General features: G+C 41.7%; 1 protein-coding gene across 7 annotated transcripts in view; it reads right to left on the bottom strand.

Annotated features, from left to right (window-relative positions):
- Nucleotides 1–1,283: 1,283 nt before the first annotated feature.
- fgfr3 (fibroblast growth factor receptor 3) overlaps nt 1,284–25,177 on the bottom strand; it is a 35,736-nt gene continuing 11,842 nt past the window's right edge. The window contains exons 3-18 of one of the 7 annotated variants that reach the window (XM_058385811.1): nt 24,884–25,168; nt 22,306–22,371; nt 20,228–20,397; nt 16,746–16,869; nt 16,218–16,408; nt 14,193–14,337; nt 12,318–12,499; nt 9,498–9,643; nt 9,269–9,390; nt 9,014–9,124; nt 8,683–8,873; nt 7,795–7,917; nt 7,218–7,288; nt 5,927–6,064; nt 4,855–4,960; nt 1,284–4,706 (exon numbers count right to left, since the gene is read on the bottom strand). In XM_058385811.1, the coding sequence (XP_058241794.1) occupies nt 4,542–4,706; nt 4,855–4,960; nt 5,927–6,064; nt 7,218–7,288; nt 7,795–7,917; nt 8,683–8,873; nt 9,014–9,124; nt 9,269–9,390; nt 9,498–9,643; nt 12,318–12,499; nt 14,193–14,337; nt 16,218–16,408; nt 16,746–16,869; nt 20,228–20,397; nt 22,306–22,371; nt 24,884–25,168 (2,336 nt within the window). In that variant the 3' untranslated portion in view covers nt 1,284–4,541. Of the gene's footprint in view, nt 4,707–4,854; nt 4,961–5,926; nt 6,065–7,217; nt 7,289–7,794; nt 7,918–8,682; nt 8,874–9,013; nt 9,125–9,268; nt 9,391–9,497; nt 9,647–12,317; nt 12,500–13,352; nt 13,498–14,192; nt 14,338–16,217; nt 16,409–16,745; nt 16,870–20,227; nt 20,398–22,305; nt 22,372–24,883; nt 25,169–25,177 lie in introns of all 7 variants that reach the window. The other 6 variants (XM_058385810.1, XM_058385812.1, XM_058385813.1 and 3 more) reach the window with 6 other exon arrangements.

The raw sequence follows: 25,177 nt of genomic DNA, 5'->3' as shown, positions 1-25,177 counted from the left end.
GTTCAGCACTCTGGGGAAGTACAGTATGTTACTCTTCTGATAATATTTTAGACTTTAGACCCCAGGGAGCCTGCAGGACTTTAGCACACACACACACACACACACACACACACACACACACACACACACATATATATATATATATATATATATATATATATATATATATATATATATATATATATATATATATATATATATATATATATATATAAAGCTTAAAAAATTGTGATGGATCGACTATTTTCTTTTTTTTCCAGCTTTTGATTATTCCTTTCTTTCTTTTTCACTGGGATTTATTATAATGCTCAGGCCTAGAATCAACCTATTTTAATTAAATTCCAGTGGTCAGTAGAGTTTCAAGCACAAATCCAGGGTCCCAGGTTCGATCCTGAGCTCATGCCTTTAAACATACTAAGCTACTGGGTATTTCTCTCTGTTTCCTCTCACTTCCTCAAAATGCCAGTAGATGGATTGCCTATGCTACACTGCCCCTGTGTATTAACAGGGGTGTCAGTGTGCCATTAGATAGATTGACACCTCATGCCCAATGTTCCCATTATAGGCTCAGGATTCACCACCACCTTGACCTGGATAAGCAGTTATTGAAAGTGATTATGTGTGTCTACTTTTCAAATGTCAGTGGATTTCCCAAGCCCTGGGCACCTCCAGAAGTGTGGCAGTGTCACTGTGACAGCAGAGCTGATGTCTATATGAGATTCCTCATGAGGGGGAATCTCTCTCTCTCTCTCTTTCAAATATATATTGGCCATATGGTATAAATATATACACACTATATGGCCAACAGTATGACAGCTGAGCATCACACCTATGTATACAGCTTTTGAACATCCCATTCCAGATGGAGTCCCAATATAACCCTTATAATATCTTCCACAATTCTGTGAAGACTTTTCATTAGATTTTGGAGAGTGGCTGTGGGGGTTTGTGTTCATTCAGCCACAAATGCACTCTGTGTTCCAGTTTATAGCAAAGGTGTTCATTGGGGTTGAGGTCAAGGCTCTGTGCAGGACACATAAGTTCTTCCACTCCAAACTTTATAAAAATCATGTCTTCATAAAGCTCACTTTGTGCAAAGGTTCACAGCAATTCATGCTGGGCCTCTTCATTTTATATATATAGCTACAAAGCTACAACTAGAAAGTGGACAAAAGTCTTTTTTTCAGCGTATAACAAGAAAACTTAGAGTCCATGTAGAAAACAAAGGGAAGGTAAAAGCAGTAACAGCACAGTGTACAGTGCACAGAATAGAATATCACCATTTTCATGTAGTGTGTTTATTGATAATCTTTTAATTAACAGCAATGTTTTGTCAGGCACAGACTGTGAGTATGGAGGAGGTAAATTCACCGCTATAGGTGAAACGGGAATACAGTGGAATGTTCTAAGAGCAGGGACTTGGATGAAAAATAAAAGAAAGCATTCATGTCAAATCGTTAGTTCACTTTGTTTACACACGTCTCTATATTAGAAGGTGAGAGAAACAGAACGAGGCTGAATGACCTGCTACTTTAATTCAGCAAACTTTATTTCCTCCAAAATAGTCTACATGGAATGCATTGTTGGACCAACTTCCTTTGTGAGAAAATACTGCAAAGATCACTTTCACTCCTAGTTAAATTCATCAACCTATATCAAATCTACTCAATGCATGGTAATAATCTGCAAATTAAAAGTGTAATTTAACTGCATTATCTTCTAATAAGAGCTGAATGGCACTAACACATCGAGCTAACAGAAAGGACACATTAAAGTCGAATGAATAATAATGTGGTCATTAGACCGTATTGCTAATCGTTCCAGCCAGTTTGACAGCGGCAGGAAAAGCATGGTGTCTGGAAGAGAATGTAAACATTTTCAATGGAATTGAACCCTCTTCAACCCCAAAACACGTCCTGGTACTTCCTCCATCTTAGATTCCAAAAAGTGTCACAAAACCAACACCGTTGTATGCACATCTAAACAAACTAAATTATAAATACAATAAATATTTGTGGGGAAAGGAGCAGCACCAAAGTGCTGGTAGGGGTTCAGGGCCTTCAGTAGTAGAGTAGAGAGGGATTTTGAGGGTGAACCAGAGGTTAAAGGTCATACAGAAGAGAGCCATTCAGGAGATAGAGCGTGTTTCAATAAGTAAACGCCAAACACTGGGCTCTCTCAGGTTTTTTAGGGACAACGGTCTCCCTTGATTGGAAGAAGAAGAGATGGAACTTTCCCAATGAATGTTTTTGGGTGCTGTAATCCAACAACAGTAAAGAAGTGCTTTACAAAATGTGTCTAAAGAAAACACCCTGCTTATGTCTCTGCTGCTGTGGCTGTACATTCAAAACCTCTAGCAAAACATCAAACCCTCCCGTTGGGCCAGGCACTTGATGAATAGAAAAAGGGCCAATCGAAATACAGGACAGTGAACGAGCTTTACAGTCCTCGGATATGAAATCTACAATTATTTTGTTTGTTTTAGCAGCAAGTGCATCACCTTGTCTCTTCCTTTGTCCCTTTATACATTATTGCCAGTTCATGCACAATTGTCTAAGGACACCCTGAGACACAACCGAACCTTCGCACAATGCACTGTTTCACTCACAAAGCAAGAGACAATCACGTATCAGCAACACACTCTCAGATTGAAGAGGAAGAAAGAATCTGGACTCAGTAACAGACCTAGAAAGAAAAAGTTTGGCAGCTGGAAGATTTTGGCACTTTGTACAAATATAGTTATGGAAGATACCTCGCAGTATTTCACACTTTTCTTGTAGCATAAATGAGAAAAAGCAATCATAAAACACACTTTTATAAAATGGTTTGACCGTATAGTTTCTACTATATTAATTGATGCCTTTTGGGGTTTTAACCACAAAGCATTCCTTCATATGAGCGATATTCAGAACCACAGTGTTCATTCTCTGAGAAGGCTGTCTCACTCCAATAAAATGTAGTGTTGCAAAAAAAAAAAAAAAAAAAATTATTATGAAAAATCACTGCATTTGTTACTTTTTCAGGCCAACAAGGCAACGGTAATTGTAGGGAAATTGTATATATTTATATAAAATATTAGTTTATAGTGTTTATATTAAACGCTGGCAAGTGCTGAATCTCTCAGAAGTCGGACAGTTTCTTCTCCAGAGAAAAATCACGTGTGGTCCCTGTATTCCAGATATTAACACTGAGATCACAGTCAACACAATGAAAAACATGTGGCACTCTCATTTCATCTCAGAACCCAACTTCTGGTTCATGGCATTATGCTGGTTCTTATATTGCCAATAGTGTTTATACATTCTCGCCACTGTAAACAAAGAGATGGAACATGTAAGAAAATAAAGAAGAAAAAAACAAAAAGCCACAAAAAACAAATCCACTGGCTGAGAAAATGCTGTACCTCTGTGGTAAATAACTTACAAAATTAAACAAAAAAAAAAAACAAAAAACAAAAAAACAAAAAACCCTTTGTTTACAGTACCAAAACCCTAGACTATAATTTTAGACCTTAAAATCATTATGTTAAGTCTATAAATAGCTTTACAAATATACATGTTAATTCAAATAAAACTTTTTAGCTTTTTTTTTTACGATTAAATGTTTACATGACCTCAACAACGTATGCTCATTTGCAATGCATTGCTTTTAAACTATTATTATTATTTTTTAAATCAATTCTTTTCTCTTACATACACTGCTGTGGACTGCAATATGATACATATTTATATCTGTATATTTACAATAGAAAATTTAGATACATACAAAACGCAACAATTATATTTCCTCAAATCAAATCTCACATCTGGGACTCTTCTCCTTTAAAAGATTGGCATGTCAGAAGTTCTCGTGAACAAAATAAAAAAAAAAGAAGAAGAAGAAGAACAGTTAAAAAAAATGAAACTGGCCATATGTTTGAAAGCAATGGTTTAAGTTTGATTCCCATGCAAATCAAATATTTTCCCATCAGCTCCAAACTGTCCTACGTGGAATGACACTGGCGGTGTCACTCTACTATGTAGCTACTGTATAATAAGTCTCGAAATCAGTTCCACTGGTTCTGTGTTTTGTTCGATAGGCACGGAATGGTTTCACCCTTCAAAATGCCAAGCGTTAAAGGCAAAATAAACTGGCAGAGTAGAAAAATAGGAATTCTCTTTAAAAAAGCATGATTTTCAAAAAGCAGAATGTCAGCTTCTAAACAGAAGAAGGGCAGGAAAAAGAGGAAATGATGACGGTAGCCTTGACGTAGCGTACACGCAGCTTTCTTTTGTTTTCCCGCTTCGCAGTGAGCCGAGCGGATTAGTTCGGTGTGGCTGGAGATCCGTTGCGTGCCGTGCAGCACCGAGCCTCCTCCTATTGGGATGTTGATAAGGGGATATGAATGGCAACATGTCTTTGACCCCTGAGCCCTCCCTCTTCCTCTTAAGGGTGTTCTTATAATGGCATTATTATGATAGACTTTTTTGGGTGTTCATGTCTGCTGTCGTGTTTAAGCTGTTTACACCCGTATAAAACTGCTGCTGCTGCGTTTCAAGCCTCTATGTCCGTATGATGCCGTTGCTGTGGTGGTGTTTAGGGAGGCACGGCTCGTCAGGCAGGGGATCGTGAGCAAACACAGAGTCATCTCCGGAGGAGCAGGTGCTGTTGGAGTCTGGACAGGTGGGAGAGTACTGCTCAAACGGTACTGAGAGATCCAAATACTCCTGCAGAGATCATACACACACACACACACGCAAATGCTGGGGTTTCTCTTAATACATAACAGCTGAGTATATCTCTGAGGCACTGAGTAGTAACATAATAGCGGGAGAGTGAAGGAGAGATGAGGAGAGAATATTTGGACGCTCTTACATCGGTTGATGTCATGGAGAGAACCCTGTCGTGATCCTCCACCAGCTGTCTGAATGTGGGTCTCTGAGACGGGACAGCATGCCAGCACTCACGCATGATCATATACCTAACAGTCAGACACAAATATCATTAATTGTACAGCATTTTCACTTTCTTCTAGAAGAAATATATTCATTGCATAATTTCATCACATCACAATAGTGTGTGAATTTGTTTATTCAGTGCTGTTTTTTTTAATCTACTGTATGTGGAGTGAGATTGAATTTAGTACAGAATGTGTAAGAGAGTAAATGAGACAATAAATACACTTTTCTGTCCCAGGTTTCTTCACATTTCTTTCTTTGTTGAATTCTCGAATCTCATTGGTCAGAAGTGTGGATCAATTTTCTATCATTTCTATAAATCCTTCTTTTACTGTGCTCATCATAATATCTGATTGTTTCTATGGCAACAGTTATTTCATTGTCCGGCCACATAATCACAAACTCATTAACAAAGAACATGCCGCTTGCAAAGGTGACACTTTTTTTGCATGGAGACATTGTGTTTATTTTTTAAAGGAGTCTTCAGTGTCTGTATTTTGTCACAGTCAGAGGTAAAGCTGTTTTAAAGCTTTTCAACTTTTCCACCATGGAAGAGTCTTCATGACAGCAGGCTTTCTGCTTTGTGGTTTTCTGGCAAGAAGACAAACCATTTTTTGTCTTATTAACTTCAAGAAAGAGTAAATATAATAAATAGAACTAGAACTGGATAAAATGGACAATGTGTCTTTCTGTGAGTCATGAAAAATTGTAATTGTTGGCGCGGTGAGGAATAAAACGTTTTGAACTGGGCCACATCACACTATCCCTTCCAATAACAGCACGTATTCTTTACTTAAAATCTTGATGATTATTTAAAAATTTTTGAATAAAAGGATTCTTCTATCAAAAAGAAAATCACTACCTTACCACATTACATGTATATCGAATTATATACCTGCACACACAAACTAAAATTAATGAACAGCACTAAACGTTTGCTGCCAAATGAAAGCACGGCGGATTAAAAGTGAGTGAGTTCAGAGACATACAGTTCATGAGTGCAGTTGGCAGGTTTGTCCATTCGATGGCCCTCCTTGAGCAGCTTAAAGAGCTCCTCGACAGGGATGCCAGGGTACGGCGATCCTCCCAGAGTGAAGATCTCCCATAGCAACACTCCGTACGACCAGCTGCAAGAGCACAGAAGCCAAAGGTGAATACAGCCCGAGAAAAAGGCAATCAGAAAGAGAATAGCTGTGGGTGGACAAGTGGACAGAGCCACAAGGGCATCTTGGGCAGAGGATGATGGGATTCATGATGTGAATATCTGGATGACTACTGGGACCACTTTTCATGATGCTGGTTGTAGACTGTTAGATAAAATTTTTGAATTTATCATCTTGCATGGATGAGAAGATGTGGAAACACTACAGAAAACTAGAGAAAATATCTCTCTCTCTCTCTCTAAGTGTCTCACTCTCTCTGGGGCCTTTGGTTGTTGGCGGATGTGAGAGGCCAGTTCTCAGTGAGGCTTATAATATGTGTCTGTGATAAGAGAGGCAAGTCCATTAAATCAGTGTGTGTGTGTCTATGTGTGTGTGTGTTATCACAAGCTGTTCTGTTAACTCAGGGTTCTTTTGTTTGGCCCTATTTCTTCCACACCCCCACTGTGCAGTGCTAATCAAATTAGCCACACTGAAAGACAAGGGGAGTTAAGAGCCAGTTCATGTTAGCTAGCTAAACTCACTCTCTCTCTCTCACACACACACAGCATAAGAATCTGTATGAATGCTGAATAATTGGCCCATCATCCCATCAGTATCCATTCATTAGCTTAATGTCAGACTCAGATCTTATTCACACACATCAGCAGGCAGCAATTCTATTGGAGGCGCGTGTACACACACACACACATACACACACACACACAGTAGATGTATAAATAACCACTTTTTTCTCCAATATTGTACTGCCTAGAGCTAATAATATGATTTCACTACTGCAGTGCTTTGAGAAATATTGCACTGCGTTTGCATGTTTATGTGCGTGTGTGCGTGTAGGTATGTGCGTGTGTGTGTCACAACTGTATCACTGTATATTAAGCCTGAATGAGTGAACAGATAATGAACAGGAACCAGCTCTCCACACATACACACACTATTACAAACAAAGCAGGAATGTGTGCATCAATGAATAACTGTAAAACACACACAAACACACGCTCAGCTGAGTTTGATGCTAACAGATACAGTCACTGTGTTTAAACACCGGAATACTGGATGTTGTGAAGAAAAGATGGAGTGAAGGGGAAAATGACAGGTATGCGTGGCATTGTCAACTCACACATCGCTCTGGTGTGTGTAGACCCGGTCAAACAGAGCCTCCGGTGCCATCCATTTAACGGGCAAACGACCCTGAAAGCATACACAGCGGATCAGAACAAGAGATGAGCTGAGCCGGCAGGGTACATAGACGCCCAGCTAACATCAACACAGCGCTGTTCTAATCCTCTACTGTCTCATCTAATACACTGATTCCACCACAGAGCACATTTAAATATTCCCACAAGCTAAAAACCCCCTTAGAACTGCTGCAGGTCACTTGATTAAGCTGTGTCCTCTACTGAACCTCTCCCACTGCCCAATCACATGCACATGGTTCTCTAAAGCATCACCAGTTTGAATAAGCTTCTTTTACTTGGGCATGACAGTTTTCCAGACGAAATCATTGTAATATCCAGAGCAACAGACTATTTAGGGTTTATTTTATGCATTTTTACATGAGAACATCATCACATATTTGTCTGGTCAGCACAAACAATGTGGCACTGCCAGCAAAGCCAAATTATACCAATAACAATCAATTAAAATTAGCACCATAATACATTTGGTGAAGTATTTGAGAAGCTGGAATGACTCACATTGGTGGTCTTTTTGTAGTAGTCTATGTTGTGCACATCTCTGGCCAAACCAAAGTCAGCAATTTTCATCACATTATCCTCCGTCACCAGAACATTCCTGGCTGCCAGGTCTCTATGGATACACTACACACACAATGAGAGAGAGAGAGAGAGAGAGAGAGAGAGAGAGGGATAGAGAGGAGAGGTCATCACCACTAATCATGTGTCTGCCATAAAAATCATTCAATTCATACGAAAGAAATGTATCTAGCAGTAAGAGTTCTCTTTTCTGTTGAGTGTATGCCGTTCCTCCCCTCCCATTCTTGCCCAGGTGCTATTTTCATGGCCAGAATGGAACACGTCTGCGCTGACGGTGGTGGAGTGGTTGCAAAAGGGTGTGAAATTTTAAATCTGCCAACACAGTGGTCCTTTCAAACCCCACACCATGGGCTCAAAATTGCACACTGTCAGTGGCCACTGAGAATCAGCCCTTTTCTATTTCCTACACCACAGCGGTGTTGAATACTTGAATACGATTGGTCAGAAGGTGATTACATTTCTGTACCAGCATGGCTCTGGCAGTAGTGCGAACCATAATGCAAATCACACGCTTATATTAATGCACTCATTCTAATATGTGAGCATTTATGCAATAACAGCTAATTCACTGGGACCTGTACGGTGCTCTGCATAAGGTAGAATAATAATAAGCTTTCTGTATGCAGGTGTTTATGGCAAATTTATCAAAGGAGTCTCCAGGATCAGTGCTTTTTTACAGGTCAGTATGTTTTCCCTCACTGGAAAACCTTCACCCATTCTAATGCATACACATTCATTGCCTAAGAAAATAGCTAATATAAAATGTGATGTTCACACACATCAGGTCAGAGGTGTGAGATTTGATGGTACCTTCTGGGAAGCCAGGTACTCCATGCCTCTGGCAACCTGGTAGGCACAGGACACCAGGTCCTTAAAGGTGAGAGTCTCATCTGGAATCTTACAGGTGTCGAACGAGTAGTCCATACCGGGAGGCCTCCGGGCACGCAGATACTCCCTCAGGTTTCCTTTGGAGGCATATTCCACCAACACATAGAGAGGACCTATACGCACACATTGAGAATTTTCAGCCATGAAAGACACTTTCAAAAGAAACTTGATTTTCAAGTCTGTCACTGACAAAGTGACTCAGACAAACATGTATATGTGATGTTGTGTGCATGTTCATATTGTGAGAACTAACCATCTTGTGTGCATGCCCCAAGCAGGTTGATGATGTTCTTGTGTTTGCCGATCATTTTCATCATTTCCATCTCTGACACCAGGTCAGACAGGTCCTTGTCAGTGCCATCGTCTGACAAAACAACGTAAACCATTTCTTTACAAACACTTAACCTTAACATTATCTCTCTTTCTCTCTCTCTCTCTTTCTCTCTCTATGTATATTTGTCTTACATGATGAGGCAGGTCTTTGGCACTGTCTCTGTGTTTAACATACCTTTGAGCATCTTGACTGCCACTGTGATCGGCTTGTTGGGTTTCTCTTTATCAACACCGATGGCTTCAGCCATCACAACTTGCCCAAAGCAGCCTTCACCAAGAGCTTTCCCTAGTGTCAGCCTATAGCAACACACACAGACAAAACAGATGATTTAAAATGATTAGACACTGAAGCTAGAGTGAAACAACTATATTGATATGACAATTTCTCTAGGCAGGTAACTCACCTTGAGCGAGGAAACTCCCACTTAGGGTCTGAGGGTAATTCTAGCTCTGAGACATTAGGCAGCATAGGTCCATCACTGGACGACAGGCGGGCGATCCTGACCAGCGGGGTGTTCGAATTCATGGAGGAATTGGAGTCCAAGGACACCTGCTTAAGTGAAGAAGCAGAACAGAATGTTATCGTCTCTGTCGGAGCGGTAGACAAGCGATCAGGACAAAATATACTGAAGGAGAGAGAGCATGTCGAAATAAGAAACAAGGTAGAGATAAAGATAAAAAATGTATTCTGTGGGGTGTTTGAACAAGAGTGGAACTTGTCCCTCTTTGAGCTGTGAGAGACAGAAACATGGAGAGTGTCCTTGCTCTTCAGCCAGTGCTGCAAAGAGAAAAGGAGAGACTGCAGCTGCCAGCTAAGCCATGATGGACAACGAAAGACATAAGGAGAATAATTTCAGGGCTACACGCACACACACACACACACACACACACAATCTCACATACATTTCTACCTAATCTCCTAAGGGAATGCCTAAGGAACCATCAGCTCAACTGCTGATTTTTTTTTTCCTCGTGTTCCCTCTTCTCTTTCCTGTCCTCCTCACTTTCTTTGTGCTCTCTGTCACATACACTCAGACTGCTATATATCTCTATATCTCTCCCCTCAAGTTGATGGATGGCCTAGCTGGAAATGAGAAGTCTATTTCAGTGATATTTCCTCCTCCTGCTTTACTTTAAGGGTATTTTTCACAGCTCCCAAACCCTCCCTCTCGCCTCATTTCTTTCTCTGCCTCCCTCCGTAACCCCTTGCTTCATGTTCACGTGTGAGATCAATGTTAGCGGTGTGAACATGAAAAGCTCAGGCAATGATGATTCAATCAAAGTGCTGTCAAAATTGCTTTTGGAGTAGACTCCACAGAGGAATAGCTGACAAACAGTATGAGCATGGAGCTGATAAGCTCATTGCAATCTCACACACACAGACACACACACACACACACACACACACAGACACACACACACACACACACGCACGCACACCACCGGTGTATGAAATGATCAAATGGAGAGCATCTCTAGGCACCTCACGATTCAAACTGATTTTGATTCAGTGTGCTATGGTGCAATTCAAAAATGATTCTTTATGCATCATGATTTTTCATCTCAACAGCCTCCATTATGAGCTCTTTTTTTCCTGTATGAGTGTTTGCTGCTTTAAAAACATAATATTATCATTTTCATCCATCATGGAAAACACTTGTGGTGTATTTATTTATTTTTTCCATCCGGGAGTGTTTGGAATTGTTGGCATTTTTCAATAAATCCTATTTAACAGACTGCTTATTATGGTTTGCGCATCATTGCGCATCAGCTTTTTGAGTGAGAACTGCAATACACACTATACAACTTTGTTCCCAGATGAATAAGACAGTGACTAAGGCAATGTTTTTCAAAGAGGCTATTAGGGATGCCCAGACAGTCTACACTCGCTGAGGTAGTAGGTACACCCATTCCTGCAATTATCTACTCAGCCAACTGTGTGGCTGCAGAGCAATGCATGAAAGCATGCAGATACGGCCAGCAGCCTCAGCCTCATCTAATGTTCACATCAACCATCAGAATGGGGAAAATGTGATCTGAGTGATTTTTACACTGCCATGATTGTTGGTGCCAGACAGGCTGGTTTGAGTGTTTCTGTAACTGCTGATCTTATGAGATTTTCACAAACACAACAGACTCTAGAGTTTACTCAGAATGGTGCAATAAAGAAAGAAACATCACTGATGGAAACCGTTTGGTGATGAGAGAGAACAACAGAGGATTTCCAAACTGGTTTGAGCAACTCGAAAAAGGTTACGGCAACCCAGATAATCATACTATACAATTGTGCTGAGCAGAAAAGCATCTCAGAATGCACAACACATTAACCTTGATGTGGGTGGGTTGATGAGTCCAGGCTGGTGGAGAAGGTGTAATGGTGTTGGGAATGTTTCTATGAGATGGATTGTAGTAGAACAAGAGAATCGCAGCCTGAAAGTGTAGCTAAAAATTTTGCAGGGATTGTGTGATGCAACATGGAGCAGAATCTCAACACATCTTGTGGAATCCCTGCCATGAAGAATTGTCTGTGAGCAAAGGGAGGCTTACCCAGTATTAGTCTAGTGTTCCTAATGAAGTGATCAGAGTACATGTTTTTCCTCTCCCTGTGCATCTTAAACACCTGTATCAAGCCATGAAAAACATGGAATACTTTGTTTCAGGTGTGCTGGGAGCGGTGACAAATAAAAATGTGATCCTCTGTAGAGACAGATTACAGAATTAATGTAATACAGATTCCATCTATCGCTGATTTGGGTCCAAGTGAAGCTGGCAGCGGTGTCTGTCTGTACAATTCCTCTCTTCTAACCATCAGTAGCTGTAGAGCGTGTGAGGAATGACTGGGAGAAAGTAGGAGCGAGTCTGTGTGTGTTTTCATTTGCAGCTGCTGCCGTTTAAAATCTTTAAAACAACTGAGAGAGACTGGGTTGCACTGAAGGTGAAATATGATCTGCACACTGGCAGTCATGGGAGAATATGAATAATCTTCAGCTACACTACAACTATGACAAACTCCCACTCTCTCACTCTCCCACGGGCCAAGCAACACACATGTGCACATACACATGCTTCAGACTTAAAACCCTGCGTAAATTTCAGAAAGCATCTACAGGGATTTTTTTCTATGACAATACAGTTAGAAGGAAAGAAGCATTGTTTGATTCAAGCATGAAAGACATGAGAGAATTCAAGAGGGGAGAAACTGATCAAATCTTGTATCTACTTTCTGTTACCTGTCTCTTGAGGGGGAATTTGGAGAGCTTTTGTACTGGAGGCGTGGGAAGAGTCTTTTGCGTGTTCATACGCATGCGGCAGAGGATGATGATGATCACTGTGAGGATAAAAAGCACGCAGCCCGTTCCGTAGATTAGGAAGTCTGCGTAGTCGTCGTCTTTTACATCCCCTATAGCTGACACAAAGAAAAAAAAAAAAAGGTTTGTTTGGCACGAGAACTGGCACAAATGTTATACCATGATCTGTTAGAGAGCTTCCCTATTTAATAAAACAAGACTCCCTGTTTAGAAAATAATAATAGTTTAAAAATGTGCCTGAAAGAATGTGAATGCATATCTATCATTAATCTGAACTTTGGAAAGCGGAGCCATTAACACCCACAGAAAACTCACAGTCACACAAACTAATACAAACTAATTATTGAGCTGTCAGGCTTCCCTACAGGTACACATCCCATACTGCTCATCTTCCAGGGGACTGCGCTACTCATGTGGCATCCCAAGCGCCCATAAGCAGACTATATAAAATGAGCTGAACTTTTTTAATTAAAGAACGTAGGCGTGTGTTTGTGTGAGAGAGAGAACGAGTTAATGCTGGGGTGGAGGCTATTTATGGATGCTGTCATTTACTGCAACACCCCACAGAGGCAATATGAGTGGAATAATGAAACGGTGAGTGAACGCCATTGGCTCATCCTGAACTGAGAACTCTTGATGCACTAACATGAAGATGGAATCAAAGAGAAAACTTCAGCACTAATTAAAACTTTTACAATTGTAAATGTGCTGTGTGGTGATAATAGAAACATTTAAGAAACCAGAAAAAAAACACAATAACAGTAATGATGTAATAATATTTATTTATAAATATACATATATATATAAATATACACTTTATAAATATAGAGTCACAATGCACCAATAAAGCAGCAGAGAAATCAAATACCAAAAGAAAGTCTCCGAGATTAGAGCAGAAAGGCCCGAAAGACAAAAAGAAGACAGTGAGGGATCAATCAGAAGAAGTTGTACCTGGTATAACGGTAAGCCAAGCTGAGTGATGGGCATAACCTATAGAGTTCCCCGCAAGACATGTGTACTCGCCCGCATCCTCAAAGGACACGTTGGTCAGGAACAGAACCTCCAGCTCCTTATCCGTAGTGTTAATGCCAGCAGTCTGAACAAGGGAGATGAAGGGAGAGGGAGAGAAAAGACAGAGAGAGACTCATAAACCACAAACCCAGAGAGAGAGAGAAAAGAGGAGGAAACGTAGCCCGTCACCTAGCAAAAGCAGATATCCCATCACCAGCCATCCCATCACCAGCAAAGCTTCCCTGTTGTCAGAGAGATGACCTGGAGGAATATAATCGAGGCTCCACCCCCTGGTGCCACTATTCCACTTGAAAACTGTGTATTTCGTTGCTGGGTCTGTTTCTTATTTAGGTTGAGCTGAAATTGCTCCATTCCATGGTGAGGTGGCCATTAATGTCTTTAAAGCTTCTTTGAGCTTTCTATGGTTAATACTGCCATCCATTCATCACAGAGGGCTGCCAAGTCTGTGTGTGTGTGTGTGTTTGAAAATGCTCACAAAAAGAGCAGAGGTTCAATTGTGGGTAGCAGTGTATGGGAATTCAATATGAATGTGTGTGGTTCAAATTAGCAAAGCCCTTGTTGTGTTTTGCATCGATTGCATCAAAAAGATGAGGAAATGAAGATTAAATTAACACACGCACACACACACACACACACACACACAGCTTAATCAATAAAAAGTAAAGAAGTCAGCTTCAGCCATCACCACCCGGAAGTAGAATGTGCTTAAGTGCAGCTGATTGGGCAGTTCAGTCCAAGGTGTTTGGGGAGGGGGTTTACCTGGTTGGCGTACTGTGAGCCAGAAAGGGATCTCAGACTTGCCTAAAAAGTTGGAGCCTGTACACCAGTACTGTCCTGCATCCTCCTCTGTCACATTGAACAGAGTGAGCCTATTAACATATTCCTTATCCTTACTAGTCAGATTCTGCAAAACACACACAAACACACGCATGCATACGTATTAAGCGGCAGCACACTCATTAACATCTGGGCAGATATATATATAATGAGCTGCGATCATCTCTCCCTCTCATAGACATTTTATTTCACACAAGCTCAGTGTCGCGGATCGCAGCTGATACAGAAATCAAGCTGAGGTTAAACAGAAACACATGGAAAATGCACACGTAGCGTTTGATCTGTGCAAAAATCACAGCACGTGGAAACACTACCTCTGTGTTTTCATACACATCTCTAAGTGCTAATCAACTTAAACACTTTCTCTTTCATTCTCCCAAACATTGCTCTCACTCGTTTATTTCACTTCAATTACACATACGCCTTTTCATCTGTCTCTGTCTCTCTCTCGGTTTTCCCTCTCTCTCCAGACTATGTGCCACACATGATCTGTCGCTCTGTGCTGTGGGCCGAGCAGGAGGAGGGAGAGGAGGTTTCGGGGCACGCAGATGAGGCTGTGGGGAAGGGAAAAACGGGTGCGCAGCTCGCTGTAAAATACTGTTTCAATTATGTGGGAGTCGAAAATAGAGTGGCGGTCTGGCTAGCCGTCGCTCTCCCCTCCTCTGCCTGCTGACTCTGCCCTTCCCTTGCTTCCTGCACTCATTTTTTCCATGGCTTTTTCGGGTGCCTCATCTCCCGCTCCCTCTCTTCTCCTCCTCCTCCTCTTTTGCAGAGGTAGCAGGGCAGTGGGGAGAGTGGCTGTCTACCCACGCGACGCCAGCATGGCGGTTTGCTTAGCCCAAAACAGATGTGAACCACCTCGTTTCCCTACTTGTTCTCAAATAGGAGAGAGAGATAGACTGAAGTTGAAGAGAGAGAGAGAGAGAGAGAGAGAGAGAGAGGAATAATCCTCTTGGCCCTTCTGAAGGAATAGAAATTTCTGACATTGGTGATAATTCCTGACAAATTCTTGCTAACATGGGTGGCATGTGAGACTCTTTACCACATCATAATTTTCTTACATATCAAGAGCCGAGAGCCTTCGCAGTTCTTCCTGTACCTACAGCCGGACAGCAGCATACCTGAGATTTTCAGCACAATTTGGTTTTACAATGCACTCAGAAAGACCACAGTCTGACGCACAAGGAAAAAAACAACACTTCAGTGGTGGCCATGCTAACAAGATTAACCGTTTTATTAACCATTTTTCATCCCCCGTGAACTAAAACCTGTGGTTTTTAACAGGAGTCATTTTGCCTGGTGGTAAATCCAGATGTTGGTCAGGTGGCAGATGTTCTTAGCTTACAGTCAGGAGGAGATAATAGTGAACAGTGTGTAACAGTAGTGTGTGGTGGTCAGTAGGGTGTGAGTCAGAGTGTGATAGTCAGCAGTGAGTCAGTAGTTTAGTGTCAGTATTCTGTGATGGTCAGTAGTGTGTCAGTATTGTGTGATAGTCAGTCATTTGTGATAGTCAGTTGGGTGTGAGTCAGCAGAGTGTGATAGTCAGCAGTGACTGAGTAGTGTGAGTGTCAGTATTGTGTGATGGTCAGTACTGTGTAATAGTCAATGGTGTGTCAGTATTATGTGCTGGTCAGTCATTTGTGGTAGTATTGTTTAACAGTCAGTGTTGTGTGGCTCAATATTGATAATATTGTATCAATATTGTGTAATAGTCAGTCGTTTGTGACAGTCAGTAGTGTCTCAGTATTGTGTGACAGTCATGTGTGATAGTCAGTACTGTCTGATAGTCAGTAGTGTGTGACACTCAGTAGTGTGAATCAGTAAAGTTTAATAGTTGGCAGTGAGTCCATAGTATGATTGTCAGTACTGTGTGACAGTCAGTAGTAGGACATTAAGTAGTGTGACAGTCAGTAGTGTGTGTGTGTGTGTGTGTGTGCAGGGTTGTACCTTTAAAACAGTAACGTAGGGTGTTCCTTTGGGGCCGTAGCGGCTACCGTTCACCTCAATGTGTTTGAGCCATTGGATATGAGGCTGTGCATCACTGTACACCTTACAGTGGAACTCTACATCACTGCCCACCACCACCGTCTGATTGGCCGGCAGACCTGCCTGCAGGATGGGCCGGTGAGGAGAACGCTCTGAAGGGGCGAGAGAGAGGAAAAGGCAGGTGAACATGAGTGAACATGTGTACTGAAAATATTACTGGAAAGTACAGACAATAATCATGGTTACAGATAATTCTGCACTGTGAAGCCTTAAACAATCTTTATTTTCACACAGATATGCACAGGTTTACTAGTAGAGTCTATGTTATTTTAAAAAGTGTTCAAACTGTACATTCATCTTCAATAATCACTTCATCCTAGAGAATATTTTTCTAATCATTAAGGTGCTCTGGTCTGAAATTAGATTGTATGCCAACTACTCCCTAAAGAATTCCTCCTCTCCTGAGAATGGAAGAGTTTCTAAACTTACCCAGTACATCAAGCTGGTAAGTGTGTGTGATAGTCCCATACTTGTTGTGCACTACGCATGTGTAGTTGCCTCTGTCTGACGGAACAGCACCCTCCATAACCAAACTCCACTGCTGATCCCTCAACTAGCAACACAGAGGGAGGAGAAAGAAGATGTGAAGCCGTATATATATATGTACTTACAGCCTGCTTTACACACATGCACGCTTACACACACACAGAGACACACACATGCACGCATACATACGTGCACACACACAGACACACACACAAACACTTGAATGCCATGTCGACAGCAGCACTCACATGGAACATTTAACATCACCAGACTTGGTGCCGACAGATTACAAAGTGCATTTCTTAGTGTTTACACACACCCTTAAACCCTACATTTACACTCTCTCTCTCTCTCTCTCTCTCTCTCTCTCTCTCTCACACACACACACACACACACACACACAGAGTAAGAGCTTACCACCCATTCATAATCTTCTCAAAGACCATACATATGGAAACCTCTCTCTCTATCTCCCTCTCTCTCCTTGTCTCTCGTTCTCTCTCTCTCTCTCTCTCTCTCTCTCTCACACACTGAAGTTCAGAGTGGAAAAAAATGTAACTGTGTAAATATTATGGGCTGTGTTTTTGAACAGTTGCATGGTAACACCGACCAGGCTATACACATATATTCACACATGCCCAAGAAAGTTGGCGAGCATTTATGGTGCCCCAACACCCCTCCTCTCTGTCGTTCCTCTCCTCCCTCCCTCACTCTGAGTCAATGACTCTTAAGAGCCTGCTGATGGACATGTGGCATCAGAGGATGAGTGTGTGAGAGAGCAGGGGCTGAGTGTGTGTTGGGGGTCGAATTCGTAGGAGGAGGTGGAGGAGAAGGAGGACGAATGGGTGGCCTGTTGATATCATGTGAGTTTACATTTAACTCAGTGCCTGGTTGGGGAAAAAAGATTAGGGAATTCTCAGCTGTTCGTGTGACAGTAAATCAGAAAAGAGAAGAAGAAGAAGAAGAAGAAGAAGAAAAAGAGAGATAGAGAGAGAGAAAGCATTATGGTAGTTTGATAGAGATAAAGTCACACTGCAGTGAGAGATGCACACAGGAGACAAGGAACCTTCTAAGAACAGCAGAGACAGAACAGAACGAGGGTGACAGAGATAGAGTGAGTAAGAGTGAAACAGAGAAATGGAGGGCAGGTGAAAGGAATAAATGGCAAAGCAAAGGGCAGGAGAAAGTTCATCTTTCTCCGTGTGCATTTGTGTGTGCGTGTGTGGACGTGTAGGATTTATGGCGATGTCAGTATAGGGCAGGCTCATTCAGAATAATTTGACCCACAGAGACAGGAAGCAAAACTTCTGACCCCTGGGCTGGCCATTAAAATGACAAAACTCTTTCTTTCTCTCTGAGTGCACAAAGTGAAGGTCTAATTGGATACGCTGTCCTGGAATCAAACTCATCCATGTACCATTTACAGACTGCCCATAATCCCACACAATTACACAAACTGTTGATCAGTGTTCTAAAGGCCAAAGTAAAGGCCATGTGGATGTATACACCTAGCAAGCGATACTGAGAAACAGTCTATTTGCTAAACACTCTGAGAGAGAGATTTAAAAAAGCCGAAGCTGTTCGGCTGGGACGTGTATCAACAGAGGAACACAGAACCTGTCCTGCTACATTCAGAGCTCCAGACAAACACCCACACATACCTACTGAAAAATGCCTTAACAGCAAATAAATACTTCAAATACTTCAATTGAAGAATGTATGCTAATATATGTAGCTTAATTTACATAAATAATGTGTAATTAACACAAAGCTAAGAGTGTCAGCCCCCCATTAACAGCCATGTAAAAAATAAAGACACTGATGTAGATGACTTAATCGCTACACACTGACTTGCTGATTGAGCTGTTTAACATATCGTCTACACACACCAACCGAACTCACACTCCTTTACAAAAGCCAGTGTGTGTGTGTGTTTGTGTGTGTGTTGAGGGGGCTGTGACTAACCTGTAGTGCTGCCTATTAGCATTCAAACAATGGGACTCTGGTAGCCATATGTGACCATGTCAAAAGCTACGCCTTCCCGTCAATCAATGATTTTCAATCGCCACGGCAACACCCATGCAGACCTGCCCCCTTCTGATAACTCAATAGAAGGATGAACTTTGACCCCACAGGCCTGCCAGTCAGTACAGAGCTCTGTGCACGTGTGTTTGTGTGTGTGTGTGTGTGTGAGTAGGGAGAAAGCTGTGGGAAAGTCAACTGTTTCCACTGAGGACTAGACACTTTTATACAATAAGACCTCAGACACTGGCTAATTTTCTAACATCTAAAGCTCATTAAGCATTCTTAACACATTTGCACACGATTAATCAAGTTCTGATCAACAGCTCTGGAAACAAAGACCCTCAGTCCTAACTGAGCCTTGCTGAAGTGAAATGGTTGATAGGTTAAAAATATCGCATCCCATGCTAGTTGGAGATGTGTTATGAGATTAGTTCCTCCATTATGTACCAAACAATAAATACAAATAAATTTTAGCATCCAATCATCTGCCAATCAGTCTATTATCTATATTATGCCATCACATGGTGCAACATACAAAAGTACAGACAAAGACACACACACACACACACGTCTGCCTGTTTTTTTACTTATTGAAGTATATACTAGTCTAGCAATGCTATTAAAACCCTCTTAAATATCTTAAAATTAAAAAAACCTTACTGTTTTCTTGAAAAAAATCTAAGAAAAACATTAAAAAAATCTGGGGTTTTACGTTTTTGTTTAGTCAACCCACACGTGCACACACTCACTGAGTGCACATTCATATGCATGACGCTGAGGGTTTTTTTCATGCCTGTTGCTTTAATAAAAGCTGCAGGATGGCATTGTGTAGCTGTCAAGTCGAGTCTAGAGGCCTGACCCTGACCCCATGTGGCTGTGTGTGTTGTGGTCTGAGCAATAATAAAGCTGTCAATGCCATCTTCAACTCTGACCCTACAGATGAACTTATCACCAAACAGCTGGACATCAACAATGGGGTTTCAGTGAAAGTACACACAGAAATGATACAATTTCACAATGCTGACCATTTCAGTATCCGCTCTGTCCTTGGTACTTTAACTGTCAGGCTTATAGAATTTATTTATTCATTTTGTGCTAACACTGTAAACTTTCTTAGATGCAAAGTCTCTTCGATATGATTTATATTTCGGGAAAAGAGTGTACATGAGTGTGTGAATAGCAGGAAGAGCAGAACAAAACAGTGATGGAATGTTGACAATGCTGTTGTAAGCCAGCAACAGGTGGAGTGAGAGAGAGAGAGAGAGAGAGAGAGAGAGGCAGATGGTCATGATCTGTGTAAACTGTTAATGATGATGCTAATCAAATGTAACCCCATACCCATACACACACAAATTCCATTACGAACTGCTTCAGCATTCCTCCACAGATCAGGGACATACCTTAATCCCTCCCATCCTCTGCTCGCCTTTAAACTCTTTGCCGTTCTTCAGCCAGTGGATGCTGGGGGTGGGGTTCCCAGCTGCCACACAGCGGAACTTCACCGTGTTGGCAGCAGGGACGGCTAAGAGCTTCTTATCCATCCGTTCCGGGCGGGTCCAGTATGGTGCCTCTGATGGGGAGAAGCCACACATTTTGTTTAAAACACTATAAAACTGACTGTCAGATTTGTGCCTTTTAGTAAATAAAATAATTTGTATTTTTTTATATTTATATGTGAAACTGGTGTTCCTTGTCTATGAGCATCTGTTTCTTTGTGTGTGTGTATGTGTGTGTGTGTGTGTTTCTTTCTGTTTAGTTAAATCACTATGTGGAAAGTTTTCCTTGCACACTGTGTCAGTGACAGACTGGCTGTCTAATTCCAAGACTGAATAAAGATTTGTTTGGAAAAGCACACACAGCATGTAAACCAATACACGATTCAGAAGGAGATGGATCCTTTCCTCAGAATTATTAACGCACACTGATTAGCATCTGTGATTTTTGGTGAAAGCTTTCCTGTGATACAACCAGCCAAATAAATTCATTTCTCCATCAAAAAAACCCTCTCAATTCTAGTCACTGTATTTACTGTGTGTATGTGAAACTGTGTGTTTGACATGGGTAAGATTTGGTTCATAATATACTCTACAAGCTAAATATTCCCAACAGTCTATAATTACATGTGTTTTCTTTAAAATGTGTAGAATGTGATATTTACTGTTACTGTACAAAAGTTCACAATAAGAAAAAAAATACCATCATTTGGCTTCCTATTTATTCTGTCTCTCTGTCTGCCTCAAGCTGGTTAGGAGCTGGTATCAGAGATCTGAGTGTGAGGGGTGATCGACATGCTGGAATTTCCTTTGGCATATAATGGGTACCGGGGTCCGACAAACACGTAGTTGCATGCACGCAAGTGCGTACACACACACAAACAAAAACATGCGCTGCTGGCACACATACACACTGAACTTTTTATGTAAGTCTCAGATGATTTGCTGCTGGTCAGTAGAGCGTGTTAAGCAGGAGCCCAAGAAGTGGCTCTGTGTATGTGTGTGTGTGTGTTTGTGTGAGTGTGTATGTGTATGTGTGTGTGTGGTAGTTTGCTCTCTTTGAACACTCTTGTCGAATCCACTAAGGACAATCGGAGCTTTGAGTGGAACACTACAAGCCTGCCAAAATAAGCTCACAAAGCACAGCGCGGCTGTCCAAAGTTGCCCAAAACCCCTCATGAGCCCTGAGGGTGATGCAGACAAGACGTTCGGAACATAAAAGTGCAGGCTCCAGAGGAGCGAGAGTCCGGCCCTGGTCTATCTCATCATAAACGAACGGTTCACTTATCAGCTGTGAGCGTGTGTAGGACTGTAACAGCCACACAGTGCAGAGTGGAGCACTGTCTCTCTAGCAGAGTGTGGAGGAGGAGGAGGAGGAGGATGATGTCATCATTCAGACTACTCACATGTTCTAAATCCAGTCTGAACTTTCACATGACGTCTCAATCTCTCTCTCTCTCCCATTACAAGTGGATTAATGCTCATTACACTCTAAAGGGGTTTTAAGTTTTCAGCTAATCTCCTCCTCGCTGTTCCCCACCCACTAGTCACACACCACACACTTCTGCCTCGCTCCCTCGTTCTTTATTACACACAGCAACGACGTGAGTAAATCTTTACATTACGATCTTTTTTACATTTCACTTGGGAGTGCTCAAGTCCATTCCTCTCAGTTACACTGTTTTACTGCTTTCTCTGTATTTCCTGTTACCCTTGTGCTCCCTGTCCAAAGAGCCACAGGAGCTGTCAGCAAATCTCCAATTATCTCTTTCTCTCACTCTCTCAGTGACACACACACACAGACACACACACTTCTTGCGGGGCCCTGTTTTTAGTAACAGGGGAAAGTAGATGATGAAATGAAATGTAAGCTGAAACAGTGAATGACGGACCCAGAGTGAGCAAAGTCAAATACAGGAAACCGATTGAAAAAGCTAATTCAAAAAGAAGAATTAAAAAAGAATAGATGAATTGAGGGAACACACCATTTTCATTACCTGCATCGTCTGGCTCCGCATCATAATCTTCATCGTCACCAGATGAGAGGGAATCTGAATGAGAGAGAGAGAGAGAGAGAGAGAGAGATTGTATTACCTTGTGGCACTATGGTTTTCTCACACAACAATGAATCTGTTCATGTTCCAGTGAATGGGGAAAAAACTGAACTGATAACAAATCAAAAGCAATTACTGCATACACAAACACCCAGGAGCTGCCCCCCCACCTGCCCCCACCTCCAGAACCCCCCCCCCCCCCACACACACACACAGCAGTAAATGGCTGGCAGATGTTAGTAGGCACTCAGCAAAAAGTTCATGAGATTTTTAACAACAGCTGTATTATTACACACACACAGACACACACACACACACACACATTCTTATGGCCTCCCTCCCATATGGTAGTTCTAAATGAACCTATTCAAGGGGCGGAAAAAATAACACTGCCATGAAAAAGGGAGATTATTCTTTCAGTTCCTCAACAGTCATTCACACAGGTAATGGCTCCACACACACACACACACACTTTACACAAATACGCTATACATTAGCCAGGTCAGACACTAACTGCCATTATTTATCAGTTAACACTAAAAACACTGGAGTTTAGATTGAAAGACCTTTCAGCCCCTTGAAAAGCACCACTTGTCTGTTGTCTGTCTATGTGTGTGTGTCATTATGTAGTGCACGAGACCTGGATTTTGACTAAATGAAGTCACTGTTTTCAAGACTTGGACCCACTTATTTGTGACTCAGGATTCAACTTGTACTTGGCTTTTGAGACTCCAACGTCAGCATGGGACTGATTTAATGTGTAAAGCTCTTCTACAGTAAATAATATTACTCATCTACAAAACTACAGACTACTGCTTTCAAGTTAGTCAGAGATGCTTTGATAAGTGAAAAGCACAACTGGGGATTTTTACAGAAATTAGCTGAAGCTACTTATTTTAAAACCCAAATTCCAAACAGTGTTTTTTTTTCTTTTTCAGTGTCCTGGAGAGCTCAAGGTGCTGGTGCTTATGGATGTTTTACATCAATAGAGATGTGGATGTGGATGAGGATGTAGTGCTAAAGCAGGGCTTTCTGAATCAACAGGCAATGCTAGTAAACAAGTAGAAACTTCTTGTCCTGATTAAGTGAATGCCATTAGTCCCAATTATAAGTTTTTATCCTGTTTACAGAGCCTGGGGTGCCAGAGAGACTAGCGTTTTATTTTGTTTACTGTGCAGGTCAGCAGCCATCAGAAGACAAGAAGAACTTCACCAAATATTACAAAAAAAGCATTTAAACAGTGTCTCACTCCTGCGTCTGAGCCCTATTCAGAACTTGACGTGAATACAGTTTGACTCAGAGTTCAGTTCGGAGATGAGATGACTTAGGTCTGTTTTGTATTTGAGCGTGTGTGTTTGTGATAATCACAGTGGAGGTGTGCGATTAAGTGAGCAGAACAGGATATTGCTGTCTTTATGGACATTTTATCAATGTGCTGTAATTGTTTCAGAAATTTGCAGCCAATCCTTATTTTTTTTCTCTCTCTCTGTATTGACAGAAGGCTGCAGACGAGCTAAATAGAGCTGGACCGATGCCAAACACATGTGTAAAAGAGGAAAACTCACTTCTCTGTTTTTCTCTCTCTCTTTCTCTCTCTCTCTTGCTTTCTCTCTCTCTCTCTCTCTCTCTCTCTCCATCTGGTTCAAATGATGAAGTGATTCCAGACAATTGCTCTCTAATTAGTTGTCAATGAGCAGCTCAGCTGGTGTCCCCGAGATCCTAAGTTTACAGGACCTCAGTCCAACCCATGCTACCAATTACACACACTTATGTGGAAGCAGACCCTGGCGCACGCACACATATACACAACGCATACACAAATACACAACTCAACTATACCAATCTGTTCATTACATAATTGCAATTAAAGCATCTTTATTGTCTCTGGGTTAATTATATGTTTTGGTCTCAAAGCATAAGAATGTTTAACCATCCGTGTGTGTGTGTGAGTGTGTGTGTGTGTATGAATATGTAAGCACATATTTGAAGGCTTTAATGTACACAGATTACAGCATTTTTATATTTGCCTGCTTGCAGGAAGAGCATGTAGCCTGATTGCAGAAAATATTGAGCAACAACACCCCCTCTTCCTCTCTCTCTCTCTCTCTCTCTCTCTCTCTCTCTAGTGCTCTGAGAAAAGCAGATTACAAAGGCTGGTGCCTGCCATGCTTATCTGAGAATTTATGGATAACTGTGTGTTTGTCTTGTTCCTGAACACTGAAACTTATGATTACCTGTAAGTGTATTTGGCAAGTTTATTTCATCACCGTGGTGCGGTTCTGAATTTTGATTGGCTGGAAGCCACTGCCTACACACACATCAACCAGGTCACTGCAAGCTGAAACATGAGCTATATGGTCTATTGTGAGAAAAGCAGAACAATTTTGATCCTTGATTCCCAACATATCAGTGCAGGGAGGGGTGAGAGGGAGCGAGGACGAACTTAGAAAAAAAAGATTAAAGGAGAGGAGGACAAAGCGATGTCTGGAAATATACAGAGTGTACTGACCAGTGACTCTGACAGTATAGTTGCCAAGCAGCGTGTTGCCCTGTTCGTATCTGCAGGTGTAGACACCCGAGTCGTCGTACGAGACGTTGTTGATGTGCAGCACCTTGTGGCTCAGCCGTGTACGGTTGCCAGGGAGCACAACGTCGCCGTCTTTCTGCCACATAACAGACATCAGGAAGTTGGGCGCATTACACGGAAGGTCCAACGATTCCCCCACGGCTAGCACGTAGTCCTCTAGAAACACCCCCGGCTCCATCTCCGTCTCTGTCTCGCTCGACCGCCAGTCTGAGACAC

Source organism: Hemibagrus wyckioides, linkage group LG03 (assembly GCF_019097595.1).
Source record: "Hemibagrus wyckioides isolate EC202008001 linkage group LG03, SWU_Hwy_1.0, whole genome shotgun sequence".
In the NCBI taxonomy this organism is placed as follows: Eukaryota; Metazoa; Chordata; class Actinopteri; order Siluriformes; family Bagridae; genus Hemibagrus; species Hemibagrus wyckioides.
The sequence above is the reverse complement of the archived record's forward strand: the minus strand, read 5'-3'. Positions and strand labels throughout refer to the sequence as shown.